Source organism: Bubalus kerabau, chromosome 1 (assembly GCF_029407905.1).
Source record: "Bubalus kerabau isolate K-KA32 ecotype Philippines breed swamp buffalo chromosome 1, PCC_UOA_SB_1v2, whole genome shotgun sequence".
In the NCBI taxonomy this organism is placed as follows: Eukaryota; Metazoa; Chordata; class Mammalia; order Artiodactyla; family Bovidae; genus Bubalus; species Bubalus kerabau.
The window spans coordinates 210,275,533-210,287,766 of NC_073624.1; the positions used below are offsets into that span (position 1 = coordinate 210,275,533).

Consider the following 12,234-nt stretch of genomic DNA (forward strand, 5'->3'; position numbering starts at 1 on the left):
TCCATCTTGATTGTCAGTCTAGTATAGGACGGATATCAAAAGAAGGGGTAAAGGGAGTGACCATAGAAGAGATGGACTCCTTCCATGTAACTTCATTGAATCACATTATATCTGTAAGACTAACATCATCATCTTTGCAGGTTTAGTTGTATTTGTTCAACAAGTTTGAATAGTTTTGATTCCAGCAGATCAGATATGAAAATGCATTTAAAGATCTAGATCCTCTTGGAATTGAAGGAGAGATTGATTTATCTTCATAATTGGTTGAAGAAGTAAGGCATTTTATTTTTTCTTCACCCAGTAAAGGTTGTGTTTCTGTGACTTTGTAAGGAAAACTTCTCCCTACACAAAATGCCTTTTACAGGTAATAAAAATTTGCATTTAGTATTACAGTGTTACATTGGAGGAAATATTCTAAGAAAATCATTATTGTTTTCAATGTATAGCTTGGTAAAGTTAAACTAAATTCCCTAACAATATCAAAGTAATTATGTTTCCATCTACAGACTTAATTCTTCCAGTTGCTGTGCATAAAAATAGAAGTCCTATTATTTGGAAAGCAAAAGCTCTTTCCCGGATTAATCAAGGTCAAGAAAAATTATTTTTTTCTTGTGCTTCAATAAATATTGTCATGTTATGTATATATAACCCTCATCTATTTTCTGTTTACTGTGTCTGTCTTGTTTGAAATCATGGAAAACTGGAATACCACTTCAGATTTCATTCTCCTAGGACTCTTTAATCACACAGGAGCCCACCAATTTCTCTTTGTGTTGGTCCTGATAACTGCCTTCACCTCTTTTGTTGGCAATGCCCTCATGTTTCTCCTGATTCTCCTGGACTCTGGGCTCCACAGGCCCATGTACTTTCTACTGAGCCAACTCTCCCTCATGGACATGATACTGGTTATCACCATTATGCCTAAAATGGCTGCTGACTATTTGACGGGCAGGACGTTCATCTCCCGAGTTGGCTGTGGGTTTCAGATCTTCTTCTTCCTCACTTTGGAAGGGGGCGAGTGCTTCCTCTTAGCAGCCATGTCCTATGACCGCTATGTCGCTATTTGCCATCCACTGAGATACCCAGTCCTCATGCGCTGGCAATTATACTTAAGAATGACTTTGGGATCGTGGTTCCTTGGCGCAGCTGATGGGCTCATGCAGGCTGCTGCTACCCTGAACTTCTCATTTTGCAGGACACATGAGATTGATCACTTCTTTTGTGAGGCCCCCTCTCTAGTGCGTTTGGCTTGTGCTGACACTTCTGTCTTTGAGTATGCTATGTATGTGTGCTGCGTGTTAATGCTCCTAGTCCCCATTTCCCTCATCTTGATTTCCTATAGTCTCATCCTTGCCGCTGTTCTCCAGATGTGTTCTAATGAAGCCCGCAAGAAGGCTTTTACTACTTGCTCCTCACATATTTCCGTGGTGGGACTGTTTTTTGGAGCAGCCATTTTTACCTACATGAGACCAAAATCCTTTAGGTCAGCTAACCATGATAAGATTGTGTCAGCATTTTATACCATCTTCACCCCTGTTCTAAATCCCCTCATCTATAGTCTGAGGAACAGTGAGGTCAAGGGAGCTCTGAGAAAGTGTGTGGATCAGTGTGCTGTCTTAAGTCATGATTAAGATTACATTGATTATCCCCAGAGTTCACGGCTGTAAAAAGTGATTGTGTAAAATTTCTTTGAGAAAGATTATATAGCCATTATATCTCTGTGTGTTATTTTTATTTTACTTTGGAATGTGTACAGATGTCCATATTTTGGTATCATTTATTAGGTTGTCATCAACAAATCAGACTGAGGATTGTTAAAAATCTGCAAATAAAAAATTCTTATGAAATGTTTCCACACCACATTTCATGATAAATGTTTTTTTCAAACAATGAACAAAGTAGTCAAACAATATTGAAGTTTGTTGTTGTTTTTGAATTGAGGTATAATTTATAAACAATAGAATATTCATATCTAAAGGGTGCCTTTCAATAAGTTTCAGAAGCACATGTGCTGGTAACTTATACCCAGTAGCAAGAGACAAAATTTTCACAAGATCAAAAAATGCCCCTTATGCCCTTTTCCAATGAAACTCCTCAACCCAGAGACAAACACTGGTCTGCTTTGTATCTCTGTTAGTTTAACCTAATCTAGTATCCCATATAAGTGAAAACACAGTAGATATTTTTCTTTTATCTTATATCTTTCTCTCAACTTAATATGTTTTTAAAGATTTCTATGCAATTTTGTATCTATCAATAGTTTTTTTTTTTCAATTGCTAAGTAGTTTTTCCTTGTATCACCATTTATTTATTCACTACCCTAATGATATTCATCTGGGCTATTTTCACTCTGGAATGTTATTGCTCAAGTTGCTTTTAATCTTTTTTTTTTGTATGTTATTATATATATATATATATATATATATGGATATATTTTCCTTTTTTGGTAGATGTATGAATTACCTTTTAGTAATCTGCTTTCAAAGTGGATGTTTGACTTTAAACTCCCACTAGCAAAGCACATGAATAGCAGTTTCTCCAAATTAGGGCAATTGCATGTGTTACTAACCTTTTGTGTTTATTGTAATTAATGTTATAATTCATTTGAATTTGATTTTCATTTCCCTTATGTGAAGCAATGCTGCATACTTTTATATTAGCTTATTGCCTATTTGTATCTCTTTCTTTGTGAATGATTCATTCAGATGTTGAAAATAAAAACAAAGATAGCTGCTTCTAAAGCAAAACAATCTAGTTGTTTACTGATAGACAGCACATGCTGTTCAATGGAATATTTGATTTTTTAAATAAAATTATATTGGTTTACTTATTAAAAGTTTTCTCATACTGTGTTTCCTTTCAATTTTTTAAGATTAACTATTTTCATTGGACTGGATATGTATATGCTGAATATCTTCCAGCTTCTCCACTGGACTGAGACTCTAGGCTTCTTTATTTTAATTATGTACTGTAACAAAATATTTCAATTATGTTGGTGGAATCATATTATTGGAAATACAAATTTTTGCTAGTATACAGTACTCTTTACCCAAAGAAAGAATATAAAAAAATAGATTATGATATTTGTGTTTTGCTGTTCAAGGTATTATGTACAAAAATAATAATCATTAGTTAATCTATGAAAGAAAGGAAAATTTTTATTTTAGTCAACCTAAGGATTATAACCTATGGGACAGACTCTCAGAGAGCTCTGAGAACTGTTCCGATCAGGTAAGAGAGAAGGTCAATATATATGTGATCTTTATGAAGGGATATATGCAATCAAGCACACATCTTGGTAGATAGTTACTGCTATTTGCAAGGGACAGACATTTTCAATAAGGGTTTTAGTGCTCTTCTAATTATTGAAAAATGCAAGAAATTGAGTTCACAAAATTTTTTCCTGGAAAAAATTTGCAACTATATAAAGGCCAACTCTAACAGTTTTCCCAGAGCACAAAGTCCCACATCCTGATCTTCACCCTGAACAGAGTCCAGGTTGTATTGTAGGTCAGCAACCTCAGTGGTTAATGACTTGACTCTCATAGAACTTAATGGTGAGAAAGAGTCTCTTTTTTATAATCCCTTCCTTCTCAGTATTACTTTTGACAAAATATGGGGAGGCACTTTATAACCAATTTGTCTCACATTGCTAGGAATGCTCATTCTTATGTTAGTCAAGATTTTGTTGCTTGGCCACTCAATGTGCTATTATTGCATTAGACCTTTTTAACAGTAGGCAAAGTCTTCTGGACTGTTTATCTTCCTCTTGTGTTATTATGTCTGGAAAATGGTTCACACTTTTGTTTATTCCTATATTTAGAGTTATAATACTACAATCATTGATCTTATACAACTATATATTTGCCCAATTGTTTCAAGTTACCTAGTCATCATTATTTTATCAGAGGCACAGTCACACATTTGGAAATGCAAGAAACAATTATTTTATAATATAGGCAGAATATAAGTGACAGAGCTAATAACATTTATAAGGTCATGAGAAAGTATTCAAGCTAAGAACTTCCATTAGATGTGGTCTTATATTTCCCCAGTCATATGTTCTACTCTTTTCTGCACCAAAGGCAATGGCACCCCACTCCAGTACTCTTGTCTGGAAAATCCCATGGATGGAGGACCCTGGTGGGCCGCAGTCCATGGGGTCGCTAAGAGTCGGACACGACTGAGCAACTTCAATTTCACTTTTCACTTTCATGCATTGGAGAAGGAAATGGCAACCCACTCCAGTATTCTTGCCTGGATAATCCCAGGGACGGGGGAGCCTGGTGGGCTGCCGTCTATGAGGTTGCACAGAGTCGGACACGACTGAAGCGACTTAGCAGCAGCAGCAGCAGCAGCAGCAACTATCTTTAAGGGAAACAAATTTTGGCATTCTATACAAAGTTCATCAAAGATATTATATCTACATGCACAAGATGAATGGTAGGTCATCATGACACATTACAGATTGGGAAAGAAATGTTATCATCTAAAAAGTTACATTGCTGGCATCAGAAGAAGAAAAACTGATCTTTATGTTTGAGCAGGTATTTCTGCCTTTGAGGAGGTTTGATTAATACATAATGCTGGGAGGTTGGGAGGAGATCCAAACGGGCACAGAAAATCTTTATGTCCAAATTTTTCTTGTCTTGCCTTAAAATAAGAATCTTATTTTGTTAGTTTATTCCTTTTTTGTCTCCTGCTAAGTGAATACACACCTATAATAATTTTCAGCCAAGAAATTTGACAAATGTAAAGAGGCCTTTGGTTTTACAAAGAAAATAGTTACAGGTATCAATATACATTTGTTAATACATCTACATATTTGCAAATATGTAAGCAGTCACTTCCAAAAATAAAACAATTAAATATAAAGATAACTGTAATACAATAATTTAAAATAACTTCTTTAGAAATTCTTTTTTATTTTTTAAAGATTCCATTTTTGTTGAACCTGAATCCCAACTTTCACAACTTTTTTTTTTTTGAATAACACTTTTGTACAAATTGTTTACTCAATCTCACATGAATTAAAAGGAAGTATGGTCTAAAGATGACAATATCAAGGAGAATGGCATAAAGTCAATTCTGCAGGTCCCTGGGGTCTTCTGGAAGTGGCACCCAGAGATTTAGAAGAAAGGCTAGTTGCTGAATTTAACTTAAACCTGAATACCATGTTTAAGAAATGAAATTTAGCCCTTTTATTGTATTTAAACCTTGCTTGTTTTGCTAAACACAGCCAAATTTTGATCAAAAGATAATTTCATAAAATAATTTATTTCCAGGATCCCTTTAAGGTACAACATCATAAAATAACTATAACCACAATGATAAAATTAAACACAAACTAGCTTTTTATTCATGGATTACTTTGTGACTGCATTTTGCTTAACATTCTGCCTTCATTTTCTTATTTTAATTATTGTCATAACCTTACGAAGAAGTTTCAGTGTTAGCTTTCATGTTTGAAAAATAGAGAGGTTTATTGGGGGGAAAAATTCATGGTCTGCTTTTACACAGATCTGAACTCAGTTGTCTGATTTTAGAAAGTTTATACTCAAGGAAGGATCAGTTTTAGAAGTAGGACCGTAGACACACCTACCGGTCCACAATACAGACACGTATGTGAAATAGCCATCCTTTGTCTTTCATAAAAAAGCAAGATATTGATGAATGAAGTCCTTATTTGGTAAAACAGTTGAAGTTTGTGAAGAAACACTACTTTAGATGATGAGTTCTGGGACAAGAACTTCAGGACTTGAAAGTCTGAATGATCTGTAAAAGTGTTGAACTGCTGCTTAATTTATGTGCACCCCATGAAGTACTTTGTTGATTAAATAATAATTGTGACACGTTAATAAATAAAAGATGCTTAAATTTTCTCTGACATCTAAAGTTGCTCAATAATTTTTGGTTGTCAAAATAATAATGTGTCATACAGTCACATTAGCTGAAAGGTTTTTTTTGATACATTTACATACATATTCCAGTTTATTTGGTGATCATTTAATTAATCATGAATCTATTAAAAACTAAAATAGGTAGAATCATTTAGGTGAAGTGAATCCATCTTTTTAACCTGTCTCTCTGTAATAGACCACCTGTGGAATAATCAGTTTCATCTGTTGATGCACAAACTCCCAGGGGACTTTCAGTGCAGTAGCAAGTGAGGCCTAGCAAGTAGTCTGTCCTGGAGCTTCTGCCTATGTAAGCGACAGACTATACACAGAAACCTTAACAGACAGTGAATTCTTCAGCCTTTAAGAGTAGAAGTAAAATGTGCTAAGAAAAAAAGGAATAATGGGAAAGATGTCAGAGAAGTCATTCCCTCCTCTCTTTGTTAAATGTTTAATCTGACTTTATACAAGCAATGCTGATATAGACTAATCCCTCGTCCCTATGACACAAGAGGTCTTCTGCTGCACCTGGAGGAAAACCTGGTCTGTCTCAGTGCCCTTACTTTCTTCCTCAGAAATTATTTAATCATGCTACCATTAATTCCTTTTTTGGCTGTCCCATGGGAACACAGTTTTCTGTGTTGCCTTAGCAAAAAGGTGGTTGCTTTCTATTCCAGAAGCCACAATAAGCAATACTATGAGTTAGATGTCATGTTAACTTCTCCTTGTTTCTCTCAAACCATTTGTACCCCATGTCTCTGCAAACTCTTGGCTACATTGAAGCAAATGCTTGGAATGAGGCATCACCCCTTGTCTCTTATTCACTCTGGAAGAAGTGATGTTGAAGCACACACTTGAATGAGGTAAGAAAAGACCAGGCATCACTGAGGAGAGTGTCACCTGTAGTCTATGAGGCACCAGTCAGGCTAATGTGTTAGATGTAAAAAGACTAAGCAAGAATGTCCTATTCTAGGTAGTAGGAGCCTGGTAAGGAATGACATGGGATGTGGATCTTGAGGAGACTTCAGGGACCAGGTTAAGAAGGAATGCATAGATTATGTTCAATATGCAGAGAGTACAATTAAGCACAAACATTGAAAATGTAGAGCAAACATGCTATATTGACAGACATGTCTACTTCTGAATAAGAAAGAAAAATAAGGAAGAGAGGTATAAGCAGAGCAAGGTAGATTCCATGGAAGGTGAATTTAACATAAATTCTTAGAGTGAAAAACCTCGAAGCCCTTAGAAATAGTGAGGAAGAATGTGTATGTGGAAGAAAGTATATGGGTGTGGGCAAAGACACATGAAACCAAGATATATATATATATATATATATATATATATATATATATATATATATATATATATATATATATATATATGTTTCTTCACTGGATATAGGAACTAAAGATGCAATTTTATTTTATCTTTATTTATTTATTTGTTTATTAGAATGTTCATGAGATGCAACACAGTGGAATATTTGAATTCTTGAAACTGTTTTAGGAAGAATAACTTAAACCAGGCCAAAAATGCATTTATGTGCATGTATTTATGTGTCTGTAGTTTATTTGCTTGTTTAGTTGCAAAGTCATTTTCAACTCTTTTGCAACCTCATTGACTGTAACCTGCCAGGCTTCTGTATATACATACCAGCTCAGTTCAGTCACTCAGTCATGTCTGACTGTTTGTGAGCCCATGAACTTCAGCACACCAGGCTTCCCGATCCATTACCAATTCCCAGAGCTTGCTCAAACTCATATCCATCGAGTTGGTGAGGCCATTCAGCCATCTCATCCTCTGTTGTCCCCTTCTCCTCCTGCATTCAATCTTTCCCAACATCAGGATCTTTTCCAGTGAGTCAGTTCTTTGCATCAAGTGGAAAAAGTATTGGAACTTCAGATTCAGCATCAATCCTTCCAATGAATATTCAGGACTAATTTTGTTTATGATAGACTTGTTGGATCTCCTTGCAGTCCAAGGGACTCTCAAGAATTTTCTCCAATGCCACAGTTCAAAAGCATCAATTCTTCAGTACTCAGCTTTCTTTATAGTCCAACTCTTACATCCATACATGACTGCTGGAAAAACCATAGCTTTAACTAGACAGACTTTGTTGGAAGAGTAATGTCTCTGCTTTTTAGTATGCTAAGTTGGTCATAGCATTTCTTCCATAGAGAAAGCATCTTTTAATTTCATGGCTGCAGTCACCATCTGCAGTGATTTAGAGCCCAAGAAAATAAACTTTGTCACTGTTTCCCCATCTATTTGCCATGAATTGATGGGACCAGATGCAATGGTCTTAGTTTTCTGAATGTTGATCTTAGTTTTCTGAATGTTGAGCCAACATTTTCACTCTCCTCTTTCACTTTCATCAAGAGGCTCTTTAGTTCTTCTTCACTTTCTGCCATAAAGGTGGTGTCATCATCATATCTGAGGTTATTGATATTTCTTCCAGCAATCTTGATTCCAGCTTGTGCTTTATCCAGCCTGGCATCTTGCATGAATTACTCTGTACATAAGTACATTAAATAAACAGGGTGACAACATACAGCCTTGACGTACTCCTTTCCCAATTTGGAACCACCTCTTGTTCCATGTCCAGTTCAAACTGTTGCTTCTTGGCCTGCATACAGATTTCTCAGGAGGCAGGTAAAATGATCTGGTATTTCCATCTCTTGAAGAATTTGCAAGTCTGTTGTGATCCACACAGTCAAAGGCTTTGGTGTAGTCAATACAGCAGAAGTAGATGTATTTCTGGAACTCTCTTATTTCTTCAATGCTCCAAATGAATGTTGGCAATTTGATCTCTGGTTCCTCTGCCTTTTCTTAACTCAACTTGAACTTCTCGCAGTTCACATTTCAGATACTGTTGAAGACTGGCTTGGCGAATTTTGAGCATTACTTTGCTAGTATGTCAGATGAGTGCAATTGTGACATAGTTTGAACATTCTTTGACATTGCCTTTCTTTGGGATTGGAATGAAAACTGATCTTTTCCAGTCCTGTGGCCACTGATGAGTTTTCCAAATTTGCTGCAATATTGAGTGCGACACTTTAACATCATCTTTTAGGATTTGAAATAGCTCAACGGGAATTCCATCACCTCTGCTAGCTTTGTTTGTAGCGATGCTTCCTAAGGCCCACTTGACTTCACACTCCAGGATGTCTGGTTCTAGGTGAATGATCACACCATCATGGTTATCTGGGTCCTGAAGATCTTTTTTTGTGTAGTATTGTTTTTCAGATTATATCACATTATAGGTTATTGCATGATATTGAATATCATTTTCTGTGCTATACAGGAGGTACTTGTTGGTTATCTGTGGTTATATACTTTATATAGAGTAAGTAGTGTGTGTATATTAATCCCAAACTCTTGATTTCTCCTTCCCCGATTTACCCTTTTGGCAACCATAGGTTTGTTTTCTATGAATGTGAGTCTGTTTTTATTTTGTAAACAAGTTCACTTGTATTACTTTTTTTTTTTTTTAGATTCTGTGTATAAATGGGCTTCCCAGGTGGTGCTAATGGTAAAGAACCCACCTGCTCATGCAGGAGACATAAAAGATGTGAGTTGGATCCCAGAGTTGAGGAAGATCCCCTGTAGGAGGGCATGGCAACCTACTACAGTATTCTTGCCTGGAGAATCTCATGGACAGAGGAGCCTGGTGGGCTATGGTCCACACAGTCACAAAGAGTCAGGCACAATTAAAGCAATTTAGCATGCATGCATGTGTAAGTGATATCATATGATATTTGTCTTTCTTTGTCTGGCTTACTTCACTTACTATAATAATCTAGGTCCACCTATGTTGCTGCAAATGTCATTATTTCATTCTTTTTTAAAGGCTGAGTAATATTCCATTATCTATTTCTCTACCTCTATATCTATTATCTATCTGTATATATACTACAACTTCTGTATTCATTCATCTGTTTGTAAACATTTAGGTTGCTTCAGTGTCTTGGTTATTATAATTAGTGCTGCAATGAACATTGGTGCACATGTATCTTAAAAAAAAAAAATTCATCTTTTCAGAATACATGGCCAGGAGTGAGATTGCTGGATCATATGGGAGTTATATTTTTAGTTTTTAAGGCACATCCATACTATTCTTCATAGTGGTTGCTCCAATTTACTTTCTCACCAATAGTGTAGAAGGACTCCCTTTTCTCCCTAACTTCTCCAGCATTTATTATTTATAGACTTTTTGATAATGGCCATTCTGACTAGTCCGAGGTGATTTCTCATTGTGGTTTTGATTTGCATTTCTCTAATAATTACCTATGACAAGCATCTCTTCATGTACCCATCAGCCATATGCATGTCTTCTTTGAAGAAATGTCTATTTAAGTCTTCTGTTCACTGTTTTTGTTTGTTTGTTTTGGATACTGAGCTGTATGAGCTATTTGTATATTTTGGAACTAAATCCTTGCTGATCACATCATTTGTAAATATTTTCTCCCATTCAGTAGGTTGCTTTGTTGCTTTGTTTTTTATTTATGGCATAAAATCTTTTAAGTTTAATTAGGTCCCACTTGTTTCTTTCTGCTTTTGTTTCCATTACTGTAGGACACAAAATAAAAAAAAAAAAAACACAAAAACATTACTTTGATTTATGTCAAAGAGTGTTCTGTCTATGGCTTCCCCTGCAAGGGCATGAGTTCCATACCTAGTAGGGGAACTAACTTCTTGCAAGCCACATGGTGCAGTTATAAATAAATAAAATCTTTAACAAAAGAGCAAACAAAACCTAAAGTCAGCAGAAGAAAGAGGGCAATAATCAAAGAGATAATAAATAAAATAGAGATTAAAAAGCAATAGAAAAATAAAACCAAGAACTTCTTTTTTTTTTTTTGAAAGGATGAAGAAAATAAAAAAAAAACTCTGGCCAGGCTCACCAAGAAAAAAAAAAAGAGAGAGAGAGAGAGAAAGAATGCAAATAAACAAAATAAGAACTGAAAGAGGAAAAATAGAAACTAATATCAGAGAAATAAAAAAAAAAACATAAGAGAATATTATAGAAAACTATAGGCCAACACGGAGAAGGCAATGGCACCCCACTCCATTACTCTTGCCTGGAAACTCCCATGGACGGAGGGGTCTGGCAGGGTGCAGTCCATGGTGTCACGAAGAGTCGGACATGACTGAGTGACTCCACTTTCACTTTTCACTTCCATGCATTGGAAAAGGAAATGGCAATCCACTTCAGCGTTCTTGCCTGGAGAATCCCGCACAGAGTCGGAGGTGACTGAAGCGACTTAGCAGCAGCAGCATAGGCCAACAAATTTGACAACCTAGAAGAAATGAGCAAGTTTCTAGAAATATACAGCCCACCAAAACTGAATCAAGATACAATAGATAACTTGAACAGACTGATCACTAGAGGTGAAATAGAATTTGTCCTTAATAAAAGAATTCTTAAAAACAAAAGTCTAGGACTGAATGGATTCACAGGGAAGTTATACACACATATAAAGTTTGCTATTCTTTACATTCTGCAATACTTTTATAATTTTTGTTCCTTGGCCATTCTAACTATGGTCCTACTTTATGACATTCACAAAGTTCATTCCTTGTGGACACTCTACTACCAGGAATTTAAATAATTATTTCCCCTAGTGTTTTCAAAGTCTCTAGTGAAAAATGTCTCTTTAATAAATAATTCATCCATATTCCTCCAACATAAACTAGTCACTGTCTCATCCTGACCCTCTACATTTCCGTTTACCTTTTCTTCACATATAGTGGAACCATTTGTTTATCCTCACATAAAGTGGTGCACATCTTTGTGTGTGTTTCTGTCTCTCTATTCTTGAATAAACATAATTTGAAAGCCTACTTTTATATATGAAAAAGACTTAGTGTTTATATATTTGTTGAATAAATGAATAGAACTTATATAGATTAGCTTACTAGTCAGCAGATATCACACCTGTCTGACACATACAGTTATGATGTGTGCATATAAGGTGTGTGTTTTCTTGATCCCTTGACACTGGCCTTGACCAAGTGACTTGACTAATAGAATATGGATGAATTTGGGGGTATGATAGCCAAAGCTTATCCTGTAAGTTTGAAATTCTACCATGAAGTGAGCATTCCCTGACTGAGATTTGGACTCTGTAAGCCAACTAAAATAGAGTTCAAGGTCAGTTCCAGGGGCAAAAACTGATTGTTTGATGTAAACAGTAATTTCATTCTTCATGGTTACTTTATGAACATGTATTCAACAAGATTGCAATTTGGTCAGGTGTTATTTTGAGAATTCTGATAAAAAAAAATATTTCTTAAATTTATGACAAATACCTGAATAGCATATTGTATCTGT

General features: G+C 35.6%; 1 protein-coding gene across 1 annotated transcript; it reads left to right on the forward strand.

Moving 5' to 3' along the window:
- Positions 1-677: 677 nt before the first annotated feature.
- Positions 678-1,631, forward strand: LOC129642161 (olfactory receptor 2T12-like). Its single transcript, XM_055566719.1, has one exon. The coding sequence runs from the start codon at positions 693-695 to the stop codon at positions 1,629-1,631; it is 939 nt and encodes a 312-aa protein (XP_055422694.1). The 5' UTR covers positions 678-692.
- Positions 1,632-12,234: the final 10,603 nt, after the last annotated feature.

Coding starts and splice junctions, on each gene's coding strand:
- LOC129642161 (XM_055566719.1), top strand. CDS start 693: ATGGAAAACTGGAATACCACTTCAGATTTCATTCTCCTAGGACTCTTT.